The 20,419-nt window shown below is 50.9% G+C and overlaps 1 protein-coding gene across 18 annotated transcripts in view; it reads right to left on the reverse strand.

Moving 5' to 3' along the window:
* The window catches only part of IQCE (IQ motif containing E), a 45,647-nt gene extending 27,027 nt beyond the window's left edge, over nucleotides 1–18,620 (reverse strand). For 3 of the 18 annotated variants that reach the window (XR_011424239.1, XR_011424238.1, XM_023655173.2), the window contains exons 1-8: nucleotides 18,390–18,610; nucleotides 13,560–13,607; nucleotides 12,086–12,131; nucleotides 8,956–9,084; nucleotides 8,264–8,398; nucleotides 7,311–7,381; nucleotides 2,739–2,852; nucleotides 2,552–2,602 (exon numbers count right to left, since the gene is read on the reverse strand). Coding sequence is in view for 14 of the 18 variants with exons in the window: in XM_023655173.2 (XP_023510941.2) it covers nucleotides 2,552–2,602; nucleotides 2,739–2,852; nucleotides 7,311–7,381; nucleotides 8,264–8,398; nucleotides 8,956–9,084; nucleotides 12,086–12,131; nucleotides 13,560–13,607; nucleotides 18,390–18,554 (759 nt within the window). In the remaining 4 variants the exon portion in view is untranslated. Of the gene's footprint in view, nucleotides 1–2,551; nucleotides 2,603–2,738; nucleotides 2,853–7,310; nucleotides 7,382–8,263; nucleotides 8,399–8,955; nucleotides 9,085–12,085; nucleotides 12,132–13,559; nucleotides 13,608–17,280; nucleotides 17,447–18,053; nucleotides 18,251–18,389 lie in introns of those variants that run through there. The other 15 variants (XM_070230683.1, XR_011424240.1, XM_070230689.1 and 12 more) reach the window with 15 other exon arrangements.
* Nucleotides 18,621–20,419: the final 1,799 nt, after the last annotated feature.

Consider the following 20,419-nt stretch of genomic DNA (forward strand, 5'->3'; position numbering starts at 1 on the left):
TTCTAGGGCACAGGCGCAGCAAAGAGCGAGCCCACCGTCCTGCCTACTCAGCGCACAGCGCGGGGAGGGGAGCTGTGCCAGGGGGCAGCACGCAGCCACGGTCTGCATGCCCGAAAGCTGCCATCTTCCCTCCATCACTTCCATGCTCGGTAGAATGGACAAGACACTTCACCAGTTACTGTCGAGGAAGCCAGCACGGTCCCCAGATAGGAGAATCACAACCCTCACCTGGCCCACAACTCAGTCCACAGCACTCCCCTGGGAGGCAGCGCACAGCTGGACAGAGGCCTGGCGAGGTCCTGCACCTCCCTCACCCGCTCACTCCCTCATCTCTCCCTTCTCTCTGTTAGTGTATCACTGTGGGAGATAATACCCTCTGTTCCTGGAAGAACATCCCTTTCTCTCTTTTTAAATAGCCAAACTACTTTTTCATTGGGTTTTAAGGTAATTTAAAATTATATCAGTAATATACCAATATGTTTCCTGTAAAAAAAACCCTTAAAACACTATAGATGAAAGTATACTCTCTGACCTTACCCCTGTCCACTAATATTGGGGTCCACTCACTGTGCATTCTCTAGACCTTATTCTAGGCGTGCATGTGGGCACGCATGCCCCTGAAAGGGCAGCATTGTTTGCATAAATGGTACCCGACCACACATATCATTCTGCAACTTGTCTCTTCCAATCGACAAGCCGCCTCGGTGGCCACGCCTGCTAGTTCCAGTATGGCATGCCTACGCTCTTCCTCCAAAGGACGAACAGACCCGCTGCAGTGGCTCGCTCTTCCACGACAGACGTTTAAGTCGTGACCCGTCTTTGCTATCACAACCACTCCCTCATAGAAACCTCGGCCGGTCCTCCTTGTGCATGTGGCCCGATGTTTCCTGAGCACATGTGGTGACAAGCAGACATGTCCAATCCCAGGACACAGCCGCTGTGAAGGGCGGTTTGGCCATGGTATTAGAATGAAAACTGCATGTGCCCTGTCATCCGGAATTTCTACTTTCAATCAACTTTGATAAAAAAAAACACGCACAGGATCAGAACAACAAAGATACAAAGAGCCCATTATTTACAGAATTCTACCTCCTCACCCAAATTAATCATGTAGATATTTCTGAACATAGCTGTACTGTTTTACACTCTTTTTTTAAAAAGTTTTTTCTAACCATATTTGATGTAGCGGTATTCCAATTTGAATGGCTTCTCAATTCCCCCCAAATTGAGCAGCTATAAATATCCTGTGCCAGAGGCTTTTTGTCCGGGATTTTTTCCTTGAGACGTAGTCTAAAACGAGCAGTGTCAGACGAATGCTGGGCACGGTCAGAACAACTTACGAGGCAACGACTGAGTTCTGAGGATGCCGTGTTTCCTCAGCCCTGCCCATCATCGTGTGTGTCTATTTTGCACAGGAGTTCAGGATGGGGCTGTCCCTCAAGTATTCACTGCTAGAGGAACGACGGGGATGGAGACAGACACCATCCCGGCCTTCAGAGCTACCGTCATTTATACGAACCCAACCTGGGCGAACCTCTTAGCCTCAGTTTCCCGATTTTAAAAATGAGCATTGAAGTCCCTATTACGAGAAATCAAATGAGACTATGTACATGTGCAAACTTTACAACTCCACAACATTTAAGAGTTGCTATTATCTGAAAACTTTTCTTGTGGAAACACACTGGTTCCTTCTCAAGCAGTTAAGTACGCACTTTGCGCTGTCCTGAGCACAGAACCAGGCTTTGATCGTTTATTCAGAGAGAATGCTTTCTTCTTGATGGATTGGTATGGAGTCGCCATACATTCTGGAGAGAAAATCCTCTTGTATTGATCAAAACGTCCTCCGCCTCCCCACTACATGATCCGATATCCATCGCAGGCTTAGGGGATTTTATCATAAATTTTAATTTTATGCTATCAAATCCATTAATCATATCATTAATGTTATTTTATTCTTTGTGTTCAATAATCTCAAAATCGTATCCTTTCCAGTTTTCTTTCAGCATTTCATATTTTTTTAAAAAAATGTACTTCCTTGACTCATATGAGGTTTATTGTGGTACCTTTTTCTCCAACTGCTATAGTTTATTGCCACAGCATTAATCATATAATGGCTCCATTTTCCATCATTTTGTTCCATTCGATGTGTTACGAGTTATTAAATAATATAGGAGAGGTATCCGTAGGTGTTTTAAGGTCTTTATTCTGTTCCTGCTTCGTTTCTCTGTTGTACGTCAGCGCCTCTTGCTAAGGATGGTGTTTTCAGGCACGAAGGGGAAGTCCCCCAATGACTACTTTTTCTACAACGCATTTTTGCCCTTGGGGCAATCAGGGCAGGCCTGCTCAGCCTCTCCCACTCCCCTGCCAGCCCTGAGGCGTCTTCTGCAGGCCCCGCGGCTCTGTGGAGAGCGGGTGGGCAGTTTGGAGCCGTCTCCACAGCTGCTCCTCCTCTTGTAAGAGTGCGGTGGAGAAGAGGCATCTCTCCCGCGGGCTGCGTCTAAAGCCAGGTTTCAGTGGGAAGCTTGCCTGTCTCGCTGGAGATTATACTCACCCAGCCGGTATCAGGCCTTTTCTCTGCCAGAGTCCGAACAAAATCCGTGCCCTGTGGTGAGTGGATGGAGACATGAAGACAATAGGCAGTTCAGCCCCCCGCCGCCCCCGTTAGTCTGAGAAGGGGAGCCTGTGGCTCCCACGCCTCCTGCGGGGGCACCACCACCACCGCCCAGCCAGCAACTTACTCGGGACGGATCCAAAAGCTGCTCTATCTGCCGGTCCTTTCGGCTGTTCTCCTCTTCCAGGCGCCGAAGCTTCGTCCTCATCAGGTCCACGTCACTCTTCTGCATGTGTAACGACTGAAGGAAAAAAGGACCACACACACACACACCCATGCACACACAAAGTGTACACACAAACATCCAGATGAAACGGAGAAGAATTTCAAGAGCTGCCTGGTCCCCAGTCAGGACACTGCGTGTGCGGTGGGATGAGGAGGCCTGGATGTCACAGTAAGGGGCACTGAAAGGCCCTACTGGCATCTAGTGGGTGGGGATTAGGTGGGTCAATGCCCTGTTAGGTGCAGGACCATCTCACCCAACTAAGAACTCTGCCACCCAACATGCCAACGGTACCCCCAGGGAGAAACACTGCTCTACAAATCCACACCGTCAACAGCAACTCCGGAAGGTGCCAATGTCACATATTCTCCATGTCCACAGGAGAAAGCCCATTCCTGTCACACCACAGATCACTAAAACTCATCAAAGGCTAATGTCCATTTAAAATTCTTATTGTCAACTAAGGCCTAGTTGGTCAGGGCAGTGGTTCCCCAATATTCATCTGCGGACCAGTTTTTCAGCAATCTGTGGTGAATTGAGAAGAAAAAGACTATGTAGTCAGTTTTTCACAAAACTAAGTTTATTCACTTTCTACAACTATGCTGTACTTTGAAATTCTATCCTTCCTACTATTTTGGACTTATCTAGTCCTTTCATGAAACGGTGATGGTAGGGCATTTTTAATTATCGTTTGCAATGTCCTCACCTGAAAAAGCTTCTCCCCAGCCTGTGAGCCCCCCAGCCTGAAAAGCACGAGGTTAAAACAGTGCTCACAGCCCCGGCTGGGTAACGCCCACAGGGGTCTGCTGTGCCATAGCTAACTGGCTTCCAGCATCTGCCTGCATCCTAACCAGCCAGGTATCTTGGAAACATCCTTCTCCTTTCAAGGACTCATGCTCAGAAGGGAGACAGTGTCTGAGCAAAACCAGCTCCCACCACTGGAAAGACAATTCAAAGTGCGTGTCCCACCAAGGGAGGCCTGCATGTCAGCCACATATCCACACTTGGCAAGAACGCCAGCGTCCCTACTGGGCAGGAGAGATTCCTGGCACTTGATGAGCATGCAATGAATAAGTTAGTTGGTGCAGAGTCATTGGGAAAGACAAGAAGTCTAACCACGGGAATTTGCTTCGGGAAATATGGAGTACATTCACTTTTCCCTATTCACCTGCTCAGCACAGCTCAAAACCTTGGACACTGTACGTAGGACAAACATAAGAAGACTCAGAAAGGTAGAGAGAACAAGGCAGGCTAGCAAGGGACTCAGGACTCAAGGAACAATGTGCAGAGAGTTCCTCCAGGTCTCTTTCGCCTCCTATATCCTGGACTGGGTGCTGGAGAAGCCAACGGCCTGGACAAGCCAATGGGCACAGACAAGGAAAGCCTCCTCTCTCCAGCAGGAAAGGGGCAGCCTAAGAAGGTAGAAAACTTACAGACAGTAACTGCTGCATCCCAGGCAAACACCACGGAAAACACCGGGGCCCCACCCCTGCAGCAAAGGCTGAGTGGGCAGCCTGGACCTCGACCGGCCAGGCTGCAGCAGGCACTGTGCCTCCACCTCACTGAGGAGGAGGCAGGTTGTCAGAGGAGCCGACTGGAGGGCCAGGACTTTCCCTGCCTAGCGGTAATGCGGCCACACACGCACAAAATAAAATGGGAGACATAGCAAGAATTATATTAAATGTAAACGATCTAAACAAACCTGTTAGAAGACAGAGATTGGCAAAGCAGATTAAAAATCATGATCCAACCATATGCTGTCTAGAAGAGGCTTATTTTAAACATACTGAGACAGGTTAAGTCAAAAATAAAAGGAGGGAAAAAGAGATGTCATCAAAACATTAATCAAAAGAAAGCAGGAGTGGGTATAGTAATGTCAGATAAAGCAGACTTAGAGAATAGGAGATTACCAGGACAGAGAAGGACATTATATATTGACTATAAAGGTCAATCCACCAAGAAGACAGCAATCCTAAATGTGTGTTCACCAAATAACAGAGCTGTAAAATATGTGAAAATATGTGGAAAAATTGATGGAACTGAAAGGGGAAATAGAAAAATCCATTATAGTTGGAGACTTCAACATCCCTTTTCTCGATAACTGATGAAACAGCTAGACAGAAAATCAGCAAGCATACAGAAGAACTCAACACCACCATCAACCAACAGGGCCTAACTGCCATTACAGAACACGCCACCCAACAACGGAACAGCCCTTCTCTTCAAATGCCCACGGAATGCATACAAAGACGGACCACACCCAGGGCCATACAGCAGACCTCAACAGATTTAAAAGAGATGAGATTATATAGAGTGTGTTCTGTGGCCACAATGGACTCAAACTAGAAGTCAGCAACAAAAATAACCAGAAAAGTTTAAATTCTGAGACACTAAACAATACAATTCCAAATAATCATGAGTCAAAGAGTCTTAAAGTGAAGACTACATCAAAAAAAGACAACATGTCAAAATTTGTAGGACACAGCTACAGCAGTGCTGGGAAGAGAGAACTACTGAAACATGAAACAACATCGATGTGTCTTGGGGCATTCTGATGAGTGGAAAAAGCCAGCCTCAAAAGGTCACATACTGTATGATTCCATTTATATAATATTATCGAGATGCCAAAATTATAGCGATGGAGGGAACAATCAGTGGTTGCCAGGAGCTAGGGATGTTAGAGGGGAGGGAGCTGAGCTTGACCGTGAAGGAGAAGCATGAGAGAGATCTTTGTGGATGGAGCAGTTCTGTGTCTTGATAGCAGCGGTGGTCACAGGAATCTACACAGGTGGCAACATGACACAGAACTACACACGCACATTGTACCAATGTCCGTCTCCTGGTTTTGCTACTGCGCTGTAGTTATGTAAGATGCAACCATTGGGGGAGGCTGGGTGAAAAGTCCAAGGGACCTCTCTGTACTATTGTTGAAACTTCCTGGGAATCTATAATTATTTCCAAATAAGTTTTTTGCAAATGGTCTACACTCAGTGACCTTTTCCTGTACGTCAGGCACTGTACTAAAGACTTTTCGGGTTACTCTACTGAATCCCCACAGCAACCCTATGAAACCGTACTATCATCATCCCCATTCTTCAATAGGAAACTGAGGCATCGCTTTGCCATAAAAAAAACTACTCTGATGCTCAAGATCCCAGAGCCACAGAGTACTGAAAATAAATTTCTCTTCTCTCTGAATTTAGACGCCTCAGCTGATTTTATCCAGAAACCCACGATGGTAAGTTTGAATAAAGTCAATATAACTTTACCCAGAGCCTCATTTCTAGCCCCAAGAAGACTGCTTCCAAGAGTCCTTCGGCGGGGATTATTCAGTTTCAGGGACTCTCAGAGTTTATTTAGTAGTCTCTCAACCAAAATAAAAATTCTGTCTACAATATCCCGGATAGTCAACCAACATCTGTTTAAAATCTGTGGGAAAGGGCGTGTACTGACTCATCAGGCGGCACTTCACTGCTAGACAGCTCCTGTGGTGACCATTCTTTTGGTCCTACCTAAGATCTGAGCATCCTCTCTGGACCGACAGAGAAGGGCTGCGTCTTGTACCCAGGGGCCTGTACCAGCTGCCCAGTTTCTCCCTGTGATCCTCAGGTGAGACGGCTTCCGGCTCCTCGCCATGCTCTGGGCATGCTGACTGCCAATGTCCTGCTCAACCTCTGGTGCCCAGAAGGGCCACAGTCCTCCAGACGCAGCCCAGTTGGCACAGACAGCATGTCCATAAACAGACTAACATTACGGAAGGGAATGGACCCCGGTCATCTCTGCAGGGCACAAGAATATGTATGGATATTCAACACCAGTGTGCGGATAACGGTGGTGGTGGTGGAGGTGATGAGGTTGATGGTAATCTACCTCAATGCAGTCTGCACTCTAGGGAGCAGGAGACAGCAGGGGGTAGCAAAAAGAGCCTTGCCCCTGGGAGGCAGACGACCTTGATGGAAATCCTGGTCCCGCTACTGGTTAACCTTGGACAGACTACTAACCTCTCTCAGTCTTAAGATCATCACCAGATAATAGTTGAAACCTATCGCACAGAGCTCCTGTAGAGATCGACTGAGACAAGGTACGTGAAATGTCTTGTTAACACTAACAAATCACACAAAAGCAGATTATTGATAATAATGACACCAAATGGCCTTGTCATAAAGTCAAGCCTCAGGGTGCAAAGGGACTCCAAAGTTAATCCCGTCCTTCCCCAGTGTCCTCCACCATGCTGGGGAAGCAGAGCACAGATGAGTCTAAACTTCGTTGAGGCCTCTCACAAGCTGGTGCGAGGCCTCGCTTTAACCAGGGTCCCCCAGCTCCTAAGGTCTCGGCCAGTGTTTCAACTCAGGTGTCTCTTTAAAGCTCATGTTCTTTCCACACGGACACATCCCAGCAAAGATACTGCCCTTCCCACCCATTGTTGTAGAAAGCCTGCACTATTTCAGATCAGCAAAGAGCAGAGAGAAAGACTACCTTCTTCAGCTCAATGATCTCATCATACATGTCTTCCTTCTCTCGGTAGACAAGGGTCCCAGGAACGTGACCTGCAGGAAGACACACAAACCCCTTAAAAGATTATCTGAAAAGCTGAAAAAATTCTTCCCTACACCTTAACGAACACCTGGAAGTTAATAAAATTTTCCTTTTAAGAAAGAAGAGTAAAAATATTTCAACCTTTTTAGCTTGATCACAATACTTTTCCAAAAAGTAAGGAAACTAAAAATGGTAGAGATGTAGAAAGATGAAGCAAGAGAAAACTGAAAGATGTGAACACAGGGCTTCATTGCAGCAAAAGGACTGCAGAAGGGCGTCCAAAGGAGAAGCGCTATGTGCGGATCTGAACAGCAAACACAGCCAGCCAGCGCTCACAGCGGAGGACACGCCCATTCCCGGGTCCGGCAGCGCAGTGGCCTCTGGTTTCAATGGCTGCCTCACAAATTGGGACACTCAAACATTGAAGCCCCAAATAGAGCTCCTAGCCTGTGAGCACAGTAAGGTGGTCAACTCGGGGGACAGTGACAAGGTTTCCCCACGCTTCCTACAGAGGGCTGCAGGAAGAGCAGTGAAAGCATAGGGCTAAAGGCCAGAGGGGAAGACGGGAACATGAAAACAAACCCATTCTTTTTGGTGTGATTATTTGCAATTTTCATTTCATTTCTAGTATTGTTTACATGGCGAACTTAAACAAGACTCTAAGTTTAGGGAGGGAGGCACAATTGAAGCCTGGGAAGATGTCACCGTGCACGTTAGGAAAGCCACTTTCTGGGAGGGCAGAATGGACTTTCAGAGTCACTGTCCTCAGGACACTCCACGATCTCCACCGATGGAGCTAGCACAGGAAGCCTGAAGTCTCACTTTCTCAAAGGACACCCTGGAGTCCCAATGCTTTTCCTTAGCCACGGCTTTGTCACCATCAACGTGCTCACCATTGCTGGCAGAACGCCTGAGGTCTGACCTCCTCCTTCTCAAAGCTTCTGTCAGATAGTCGGGAGTGCTGCGGGGAGGGCTGGTCCATGCGTGCTCCAAGCTGAGCTCTGATTTCAGGGGTGGGGTCAGACCTCCTGGTTTGAATGTGCATGGATTTAATATGACAGGCACAAGCAAATACAACGGCAGGTTTTGTCTCTAATACCGATCTTCCGAGGTTGAAGACAGCTTCAGTCAACCAGCTGACAGTGGCCATCAGCAGGGTGCTGACAAATGTTCAACCACCGGCTCTCAGAAAGAAATAAAGCCCAGATCGACAGCATTTGCCCATTTCCATGGTATAAACAGTTCCCACGATGTCCAAGTGCAAGCTGCCAGTGTGATATCGACCAGCTCACAAAATTCCTAAAAATGTAACAAGTGGCTCTTGCAAGCCGGTAGGAGCTGCCTCCAACACACCCCTGCCAGCAGTGCTAAGACAGCAGAAGGCCCAGAGCGTAGTGTCACACACACGGACAGTCAGGAACCACACTGGCACGTTATGTAAAAGCTATGAGCTCGACGTCTTTGAGAAGATCAAAAACATTGTCATCCACACAACATCTCTTAAAAACTCTCCTTCAAACCACCACCCGCAATTTCTAAAACCCCCCTCGGGGCAGGAAAGGTTTCTGCTGGAGCAGCCACATACCTTGCTTTGAGCCTCCCAGCCACAGCGTCTGTGGGGTCAACGACATTCTGTTACCAAGAGGCATGCTCGTTGCCGTCCTCAGAGACCTCCAGGATGCCACTTTTCTCGGCTTAGAGTGATAAGGTGACTCTAAAAAGCCAATAAATGGTTTTAGAGGTGCAAAATATCAACACCCTCTCAACACATGTGCTTTGGAAAGACAAAAACAGCAAAACAAAATAGTCAGGAGAGCATCACGACTCCAGATAAAAACATTCTGACAAGAATAAAAGATACAGTTATGATATACACTATACCTATATACACTGTCATATGATATATATATACTTACACTTGTCTTTTAAGTTTTATTATAAAGAAATAACATAAAGGGAAATTTATTTAAAAACATGAATCCAAAATTCTAGCAATACTACAATATTTAATTTCCCATTCAGTTTTCAATTCCATACATATTTTTACATCGTCACGGTCATAATGAACACACAATTCTGTATCCTTTGTACTTAACGCTGTAAACATTTTTCATGTTGCTACATACGGACATAAGTAATAATATTTAGAACTTAATATGTAACCGATCTAGAATAAATGAGAAAAAAATTACACCTTTCCAGAGCACTTTTGATTTTGTCATCAAAATGAGGGAAATGTTTTAAAATCATTTTTCAATCTGGGATTTCAGCTCCTTAATTATGTAAAATGTGACAAATTTATGCGAAAACTAAGTTGTTCACAAAACATGCTTATATTTCTTAAACAGCAAAGAAATTTATATCTGTAGAAGACCCTCAAAATCTAAGTCTAATATACTTAATGTTTTTAATTTCTAAGTTTCTCCATGGCTTCAAAATGCATGGAAAATTTCCCATTATAATTTAGATGAGGGAATAAAGACACATCAGACTCTGGCGCATTTGCACCCCCCAGGACCGCAGTACCCACTCCCGGGACATTCTGGAGGCCCTGCAAATTTTAAAGATCCACGGAAGAGCTCACTTATAAAAGTAAATCCGTGATCAGAAAAAAAGACCCACAAATGATATTTCCCTCCTAAATGTATGTGATTTATCAATGAATAGTGAGAATCTTCAGGAAAACATGCATGCACGTGGATAAAAGCTGGGAAGGAAGAAGGAAGAACGAAATATACTGGTGACAGACACTGCCTTAGAAACAGGAAACCCTGAAAGAGCGGAGGCGCCACCGCCTGCCTCGTCCTCCCCAGAGCGCGGGGAGGACTAAAAATCTCAGGACACTCTGGAAACTTCAAACCCACGTGGAACTCGATTAGGCACTAAAGAAACACACTTATGAAGTGGACAGGACAGACACAGTCCCTGCTCTGGCGGCAAAGAAACCCAGAGAGAACCCCTGCTGAACAAGCCTCATGAAGGACGTGACGGGAGCAGGTGACGGGGTGCGACCCGAGGAAGTGACATCTGAGCCAGTCTGAGAGGGCTGAGCAAGCCAAATGCAAAGAGGCCCCAGGGCGCTCGCTCAGGAGGGGACGGCTGCCCAGCACGGCTGGGGGCAGAGGGCACAGCCACCAAGTCACAGCACACCTCTCAAGTTTGCAACGCTCTGGGGTTCTGGCCGCTCAAAATTACAGCAGACCCAATTCTGACATTTACAGAAATCAGGATAAAAAGAATCTGATTATTGCTCTCTTCAATACTTGAAATGCCTGACTTCCAACGAGAGCAAGATGGTCTAATATTTACCTCAGGTACTTTCTAGCCAAGAAGGACTTAAACAAAATGGTTCTAAAATGAGAAGATTTATAACACAAACACCCACACCTTTTCCTTATATCGATTCTCAATTTTCTCCCTGGAAGGAGAGCAAGGCTATCCAAAGTCCCAGTTCTAGATGATTTCTTTCTAATGTTTATATTTATTTGTAATACAAAACTCGCTTTCTTTTCTTTGCAGGAATTTATCTAATTATGCTCTTCTTGCCCTACTATGAAAGCTCATTTGTATTCTCTGAGCGTGTCATATATTCGACATAATATGTCTGAAGTATATATGTATATAAAATCACATATATGCATATATCATGACGTCAGGGAGGGCCACAGGTTTCTGGGGAGCAAAAGGAAGCCAATCTAAGATTTAAAGTTTGTCACACAGACATTCACCAGCGTGAAATTCACACATGGGTCACCGTGTACTGGAGCAATGTTAGAACAGGGGCGGCCGTCTGGACTAACCCCACCTGTTACAGACTGAATGGGTGTATCCCCCAAAGTCCGTCTGTTGAAACCTAACTCCCAATGTGACAGTATTAGAAGATGCGTCTTTCGGGGTGACTAGGCCATGGGGTGGGGACCACACAATGGGATTAGTGCCCCTTTAAAAGTGAGCCACAGAGCTGTCTCATCCCTTCCACCAGTGAGATAAACGAGGAGGTGCCTGTCTGCAACCCAAGAGGGACAACCCCAGAACCCAACAGGACTAGCACCAGGCCTCCAGAATGGTGAGAAGTAAAAGTCTGCTGTTCAGAAGCTGCCCCATCTATGTTACCACAGCCCGAACTGAGTAGACCCACTCCTGCCACGTCCTCCCTGACAGGTAGCCGCCTGCTTGACCAGGGCCACGGACGGAGCTGCCCTCCTCCTGCTGAGGGCAGGCAACTGAAGAATCCTGCCAGCAAAATAAGCCCAGGGCATCCCCAAAGGAAAAAAACCCAACTTTCCAGCTGGTCTTGGAATGTCTACACCGTCTCAGTACAGTGCCCAGAGGAGCAGCTCTGATCTCAAGGCACGAGCCTGAGCTTAACCGAAGGCCTGGCCTTGAGGAGCATCCTGAAGAGGGAAGTGATGAGACAGCGGGAGAGAGAGAACACACACTAAGGCCCAGAGGCAGTGACTGCGGGAGGCTCAGCCCACTCCTCCCACCAGGACCACTGGGACGACGGGGAAGGCGGGAACCCCAGGAGCGTGTGCTCCCGAGATCCCAACACAAATGGAGCCAACTGGCGAAGTGTCGTGTCTCAATGATCCCAAGGGCTCAAAGGAGAAAACATCCTCGGTCTTTCTGCCAGGACACCAGGGAAGGACGGTTCTAAAAACCATTTTCCAGGTTAAATGTGGGAGCTGGGGGGACGGCGGGCTGGCCATACTTACTTGGTGATGGAGGTGGAGGTTTGCGGAAACTTTTCTTTTTTGCCTTCTGAAAGAAAGAAGAAACGCTGTAACGCACGCTAAGCCTTCTCCAGCAGCCAGAATGGCCGCGCTCAAGAAGCAAGGCGTGTTCAGAGCGGGTTGGAGGGGGTGGAAAGGCAACAAGAGAGGAGATGAGCTCAGCGGAGATGCAAGCAAAGTCTGAGTGAAGGAAGGAACGCAGGGCGCGGGAGGCGCCACAGGGAATGTGGTCAGGGCTGCACTGAGGCGGCCTGGCCCCAAGCGCCTGCGTGGCTCCAGCCTAAGCACAGGAGGGAGCGCCTGCTGAGCCTGCCTGAAGAGATCGCCCAACTGTCCTCCCGCCAGCACCAGGTGCTGGGCTGTGACTGTCCCTGAGGGCGGATTCAGCAATGTGAGACCTGTGAAGAAGGCCACTGCGAACCCCACCACGGAGGGAGCGTCCAGCAGAGAAAGGACCCTGCCTGGAACACCGTCTCCCGTGACAAGCATGGTGCCAAACGCAGAGGCAGGCGCCCACCGCTTCTCCTGCTGTGGCTGCAGGCCCGGGCAATGCACAGCCCTCCCGCCCTATCTCCTCACCCGCTTCCCACGGACAGAGAGCCCCGTCCTCCCATCCGCGGAGGCTATGCACCCGCTCCGTGCAGGCTGAACCGTCCCCGGGACACTGGTCTGGACCCCTCCTCCTCCCAGGAGCATCCTGGGCCACATCCTCAGCGGTGCCGAGGGGGAATCCTTAACTCTGAGGAGGGCCCTCTCCAGACAGCGGAGTCGTGCTGCTCCCTGGGGCCACAGAGCGGAGGCGGGACGGGGATCAGCTGGGGCCCCCACAGAGCTCCGTGCTGGGGTCTGGCTACAACCCTATCTGCTGGGAGACACGCTTCCTTTGCTCTTATTTCACAAGCACATGGAGTGGCTTCATTTTCTACCCAGCCCAGCTTTGCATACAAACCCAGAGGGGCCGGGCTGGGGGCCAGTCTGCCTCTGGACCCCTGGATCTGCCCACTCCTGCTCTCCTCTCTCCCTTCAGGCCAGCTCCCAGCAGCACGGGGGCTGGGCCACCAGGCCAGGACATCATGCACCTCCAGAGCCACAGCTGCCCAAGGGTCTCCTTCCTCCCACCACAGTGGCTTCCAACTCCCTCACCCTGAGCTCTTCTCGCGCCCTGATGAATCAGGTTTGGGGGGTGGAGGGGGGAGTGTGGGCCAAAGCCAGAGGCGGGATAGGAACCTGCCGTCTGCTCAGGACTAACTCTGGATAAACATTGTAAGATTATAACCACAGCTCTGCACACCCAACTGAGGGCTTGAAACTTCCCAAACGCCGAGCAGCGTCTGGAGCTCGTCCTGCAGCTCTAAGCATGGCACGTGTGGGCAAGGACCCACTGTGCGTGTGCAGGTAGAAGTGCAGGGAACAGCACCCAGCCCCGGACTAGCCGCGGCCTCGCCGTCACACTCACCGTCTCAAAGTCAGAGTCAAAGGTAATTGCGGACAGACTGTCATCCCCCTGGAAGAAGAGACGCAAATGTTGAAACCTTTGGGCTCCTGCTTGGCTCCCAGCGGCCCTGCTTACAAAGTGAAGCCAGCTGTGCACGGCCGCCGAGGCGGAAACCCAAGACCAGCGGAGCAGACCCTGCACATGCCGCTCGGGCAGCGGCCAGCCTGTTCAGTCACTGCAGAAGGGACGGGTGGGGGACAGAACAAAAAACTCCTCCCGGTAGGACCGCTCCCGGGCTGTCAATGTAGCGACAGCATCTCCACAGAATTGCTGTGCACGCTCGATAAAGAAACAGTTCTCGATAAAAGTATTTCATTTTTCACATTGTTTAAATGTTCTCTTATTCCCCTTCGCATCAAAGCACAAGGAATCTGTGACGGTACCCTGGTAAGAACAAGTCAAAGTCATTAAAAACACACATTCATTAACACACGCATTATTTGGGCTTACAAAGTTTCCTTCCTTCCTGCTGCAGTGACGTGCCCCGGCCCAGGGAGTGAAATAAAATCCGCTCTGTCTAACAGCAGTACCAGGGTGTCAGCAAGAGGGGACTTCCCCAAGGGAAGAAGTTTTCTTTTTTTTTTCCTGAAGATTTTATTTATTTTTTATTTTTCCTTTTTCTCCCCAAAGCCCTCCAGTCCATAGCTGCATATTTTAATTGTGGGTCCTTCTAGTCATGGCCTGTGGGACGCCCCCTCTGCACGGCTCGATGAGGTGCTAGGTCCACGCCCAGGATCCGAACTGGCGAAACCCCAGGCCGCTGAAGCAGAGCGCGCAAACTTAACCACTCGGCTACGGGGCCAGCCCCTAGAAGTTCTCTGTGTTAACCCACTTATTCAAGTCTAAATCCTAAAAAAAGAGGAAGCAGAAAAACTTTTAAAATGCCTTCAAAATACTGTAGAGTCGACTTATGATGCCGATACTGGAAGTGAGGACCGAACGCCTCTATTCTGAGCCACAGCGCTCTGTCTGCGGGGGGAGGTGGCGGTGTGCCGGCGAGCTGTGTGTGGCACAGGTGAACCCACATGGCACCACGGGGGGATTTCACTGCTTCCTGAAAAGCACACACATCGTCCACAAGGTTAACCATCAGCATGTGAAGCAACGAGTCTGCGGGCAGTTTGAATTTTTACTAGAACTGTAAGGCTGCGCCACAACGTGGATGAGCTGCCACCGTGACGATCGGGCGCCCTCCACTCGCACGCCTCTTGAACACGGAGTGTCCAATTACAAGCGCGGCGTGACTTGATTTGAGGGACGAGGGGACGGTACTGCGCTCCAAATAAACAGAATCTTTAAAAACATCAGCCACTGTCCTAGATTTCTGATGTCACTAAACAGGTGACATTTTAAGGCATAAGCAAAAAGAGGAAGATTGGCAACAGATGTTGGCTCAGGGCCAATCTTTCTCACCAAAAAAAAAACACACACACACAAAAAACCCAGTGATGGTCCATTCGTTCCTCCTTCTCTAAGTACTGTTCGAGCTGCCACCTGTTTCCAGACTAGATGCACCTATTCATCGTGTGTCAGGAACAGGCAGGGCTCTGGCCGGCCGGCAGTCGCTGGGGGGAGTTCAAGTCGGCCAGGAGTGGCTCCACGCCAGCTGTGTGATGTTGGTCATGCCACTGACCCCTCTGAATCTCAGCTTCCTCATTGACAAAGGGGCACACGTTCTCCTACCAAATTTTTAAAAGCGTTAAACACATATATAAACAAACTAAAACACTGGGAAAAAAGACAGAGCCCAGAAAGAGATGCAGGGACACACGGGAATTTGGTGTGTGGAACAAGTCAGGAAGGACAGCAACGCCCCAGGAGCCTCTTCCAGAACGGTGGGCGCAGAGCTTGGAAGACTGTCTCCTCAGCAAACCACCATTTACCAGAGAAAGCTATAAAACAGTCAATCACTGGAAGTTTCTAGAAATTGAACTAAGGGCATACAGCAATGGAGAAAGACTAATTCAAGAACATCCCCTAAGCCAGGGAAGCACAGTGAGAGTCGGGGCGCCCGCCCTGCCAGCTCTGTCTGACAGACACTTCTCCAGAGAGCTCCACGCCAGGTGGGTGCACCGAGACGACAGGGGTGCTGGTGGGGTTGTGGTCCCCCAGCCAGCTCCCAGAAGCTCCCAGAGGCGGCAGGTTAAGACTCCTGGGTCCCCACGCCCCCACCCCCGCATGCTGGTAGGAGAGGTTGCACGCAGGGAGGAGCAGGCCCAGGCGGAGTGTCACTCCAGGAGAAGCGCAGCACTGTCCCTGCGCCAGTTCTTGCGTGGTGGCACAGAGGTCCTTCCCAGGGGGAGAGACAGACCAACAGCTGTGCCCCAGGGACGGACTTTATTTGCATACAGAGTGGAGAACTCCACCCCTCCCCGATTCCACCAACTAGGACAATGGTGACCTGGCGGGGAGCACCTGCAGGGCCCTCCTAGCTCCAGGATCAGGGCAGCGGAAAGTGAACCGGCAGGGCAGCCAGAAGGCCAACAGGGCCCAGAAGAGCCTTCCTGGGGTCACCGTCAACCTTGAGGGTCAGGGAGGCTGCCTGCGAGCGCTGGACTGCACCCGCTCAGGAAGGGCGTGAGTCCGAGTCCCACTGGCCCTTGGGGCCTCGGCACAACCTCTGACCAAACACTGGCTGAACAATCAACTGCTCTGACCCAAGAGCAGCTCCGAGGAAACCAGGCCTAAGGATGAAACCACACACATCCCTGGAAGCCCAGAGGACCACAGGCACGTCTGAGGGTGCCCTCTCAGGAGAGACGGCCAAGGGAAAACCCAAGTTACTAGCCCCTAGCTGCACGGTGGGCAGAACCACAAACTCCTGAACTGTGATGGTAGCCCCCGAGCCAGCCACCCACCCACCCACACACATGCGCAAACACGCACACATGCAATGGTAAAGGGTAAGTCTGACTGGCTGAGGGGCTTACACACAACTTCTGACCAACAAGTGGCCTCTGCTGACTCAGGGGTGACCGCTAGGTAGTCCGGCTAAAAGATTTAAACAGGAAAACGGCCTGGACAGTGCCTGCCCTCCAGAGGCTCCTGCCTGGTTTAGAACAGAGCCACGCTCAGCAGAGAGCAGGCCGATGGCTGAGAGGCTCCTAAACGCCCAGAGCACGGCTCCAGTTCTCCCTCGAGCCTGCAGACCCGGGCGCGGGACTAGCTTGTTTTTGCGTCCTCAGAGCCCGACATGCGGAAAGAACTTAACAAATGCTCACGTGTGAGAACATCCACAGCAGCACTGCTTCTAACAGCAGAAAAGTGAAAACAAAGGGGGTAAATGCAGGGAATGGAGAAGTGAAATAGGGGCCCCCACAGGTCAGAGTGTCCAAAATCATGCTCTAGAAAATGTGTGCATATGGGAAAACGCTAACAACAAACTAATCGGCAAAGACTACTAAACAATACAAATACGATCTCAATGTTTTAAAAAGGGTATGGAAAAAAGATGCACTGCGAAAAGACTGGAAGGAAATGTCAGACCGGTTTTCTGCAGGCAGTTAGATTACAGGTAATTAATTTTCCAAATCTTCTCTAATGGGCATGAATTGTTTTTACAGTCACAACGTGAGAGGCCACTTTGTAAAGATGAAGGAGCTGGAACTGAGGCCCGTGCAGGTGCCAGGCCTCCCAGGGGAGGCAGGACTCGGAGCCTTGAGGAACAAGGAGGAAACCTCACCTGCTCCCGCTGCCAGCAGCACTGAGTCAGTCCCTGCTCTGGGTGAACTGTGCACGCCCGGCTCAGCACTCGCGGGCTCGGGGAGAAGGAAGCAGCGTTCCCTCGGTCTGGAACCCTGCAAAGGCCTCCCGCTGTGTCCTGAATAAATTCAAACTCCTTGCATGGCCTGCAAAGATCTCCGTGGTCAGGCCCATGCCCACCTTCCACCCAGGTCCCCCTGCCCCTAACAGATCCCGGCAAGCTTTCTCTGGGGCCCTGGCACACACTGCAGTTTCTCACCTCAGGGCCTTGGCACTGGCTGGTCCCTCTGCTCTCTGACCTTTACCAGACTGCCTGCTTCTTGTCCATGAGATCAGGGCACGTGTGAGCCCCTCAGAGGGCTGTTCCGGGGCACCCCATCGAAAGCAGCCCTCCCCAACCCCCCTCCCTCACAGGGGCCTGTTTTCTTCTCCCTGCAGCACGTTCCTGACATCTTAGTGATCTGTTTATTGCCTGTCCTCTGCCCCCTACACCCTCGCTCTATGGGAATGCAAGCCTACACATCCGCATCGGTATCTCCAGCAGGAAGGCGCACCCAAAACGCTCGGCAAAGGAACGAGCTGAGAGCCGGCTCGCCCTGATCGGAGGGAGTAACCTTAGCGGGCACCTCCTCCAGGAAGCCTTCTCTGATCAGTGCCAGGCAGGGTCCTGTTCCCAGAGCCTGGGGCTTCCTCCCTCACACCCGACTCGGGGTCGTCCCGGGCCCTGGAGGCAGGGGGTGGGCGGACACTTACGCAGTGAGCTCGGTCACCGCGCGGGCCGCGGTCGCAGCCCGGCCTCTCAGGCGCCCAGGGGAGGACGCAGGGTCCGGGAGGGCTTCCCGGAAGCGGCGGCCTGCGCAAGGGGCAGGCGGGGTCTAGAGGCGGCTGGAGGCTGCACTGGGGGGCGGGGGGGGGGGGGCGGCGACGCCATGCCGGCCGCACGCTGGCGGGGGCCCGAGGTCCGCTCTTATGCGGTAACAATAATGGCAGCTGTCACCCGGCGGCCGCCGGCTCTGCGCCCCCGCCTCCGGCCCGCAGGCCCGGCCGGCCGCGGGGAACGAGGAGGCCGGCCCGCCCGCCCGCGCTTACCGTCTCCGAGGCCGACTCTCCGGGGCCCAGCGACATGGCGGCGGCGCTGGCCGGCCGCCCCCTCGGCGCTGCGGGCGCTGCTGTCGGGCTCTGGGGCTGCGCGGAGCCCCCGGCCGCCCGCTGCCTCAGGGAATGCCCGCGCGCCGGCCGCGACCCCGCTGCCATGGCAACGGCGCCGGGCCGCGGAGTCCCGGATGTGGCGGGCGCCGTCCAAGCCGGGCCGACCGTGCGCGTGCGCGGCGGTACCCGCGGGCCGACCCGCAGCGCGCCCGGAGGTGCGGGGGCGGAGAGCCGCGGAGGGGGCGGTGCTGAGCAGCTTACGGAGCCTGCGTCCAGGCTCTTCGCTCCTCCAGGCTCCGCGACGAGGCTGGGAGCTGGTCACCAGCGCAGGACGTTAACAAGTCTTTATTAGGTTGACGTTGAAAGGGACAAGGGGCTGGTGCAGTGTCGCAGGCTGCTAGTTCTGGACGCCTGGCATTCAGAAAATTACCCTCCCTGACCTCTATCCTGGGCTTTAGGGCTCTGATCTAGCCACGGGACAGCAAGACAGAAGAAAAGTTTGCATCGCACTCAATGTGTATCATGATCTCTAGGCGCCCTGGGCTCCAAAGTTCATTTAAATTATTATTAGCAAGTAGAATTTGCTCTTTCTCTTCATCCAGGTCTCCAAGGGCATCTGCTCTGTCCCCCTCACCCTGCTTATTTTTTCCAGCTAGCTGAAATTTATTATCTGCAAGAACATTCCATGGCTAGAATGTAAGCTCTCTGGGGCAGGAGCTTTGCTTTGCTCACGGCTGGATCTCCGTCCTTTGGAACAGGGTCTGGCACACCACAGGTGCTCAATCAATGGGTAGTGGCTATCCCGCGAGTCAGGTCCCTTCTCTGTACCTCTGTTTCCTCGAACATAGAGTGGAAAAAAGGGTTGTTGTGAGGATCAAATGAGTCAATATCTGTACAGTTGTCCCTTTCCAGAGTGAGTGCAATGTGACAGTGTAATTGTTACTATGTGGTGAACGAATGAACGAGTCCTCTCGTCGGTGGTGTAGCAGAAGGAACACCTGTCAGGTTATTAGTGTTCTAGTTCCACCTCCAACACCTACTGCAGGGTCCATGGCCCTCTGTTCGTCAGTTTCCTCATCGTTACAAAACGGGCTGAGCTGCCCCTGGGGGAGGTGGGGGGGGGGGGGGTTCCCCGGCTGTCTCCTCACCAGCAGGGAAAACTGAGCTGGTTAGCGTCAGGAGCCTGGGTTTTGTAGTCTCACCATCAGTCGTTTATAAAAGGCACCTCTTACCAGGCCACTCACCTGCTTACCAGCTTCAGCTTGCTTTCTGGGGGTGTTGTCCACGTGCCAGGCAAGGGCTTTCGATGCCAAAACTACCTATGTACATGTACCTCTTGCTCCTCTCCCACTTCCGGAGCTCTCCACACATCCTGTCCTTCCTGCTTCTGCTGTGTCACTGTCTTTCCTTTAACTATAGAGACAGTACATGTCCACAGCCTTTTATCTGCCGCTCTGAAAAACCTGTTCCGACCTCAACTCATTTGTCAACAAAAATCTGAGCTGAGGCTATTTATAGTGTTTATTTATTCCACTTGCAGTGTATATTTCACCGCAGAACTGTTCATGCATTTGAATGTGGCATGCTGCGTCAGCCCCTGCTGGGATTGCAATCTCATATAGAGTGTATGTGTACCAGGTAACTTTTCTAAAACCTGAACAATTCTGAATTCTGAGCCGTTTGTCCCCAAAAGTTTCAGGTAAGAAATGGTGGACCTGGATAACGTAGTATTCAACTGGGGAGCTAGAATACCTGGGCTTGGTTCCAAGCTGTGCCAGCCCACTAGCTGTGAGACCTGAGGAGGCTGCCTCTCTGTGCCTCAGTTTCCTCATCTGAAGGGGTGGTAATAGGACCCACTCTCCCAGAGTTGCTGCAGAATCACCTGAGTTAGCATAGTGCCACTGTAAGATGTTTTTTCCCCACAACTGACCAATCAGGCAAATATTAGTATACTCATTTTTACAATGAGG

Source organism: Equus caballus, chromosome 13, assembly GCF_041296265.1.
Source record: "Equus caballus isolate H_3958 breed thoroughbred chromosome 13, TB-T2T, whole genome shotgun sequence".
In the NCBI taxonomy this organism is placed as follows: Eukaryota; Metazoa; Chordata; class Mammalia; order Perissodactyla; family Equidae; genus Equus; species Equus caballus.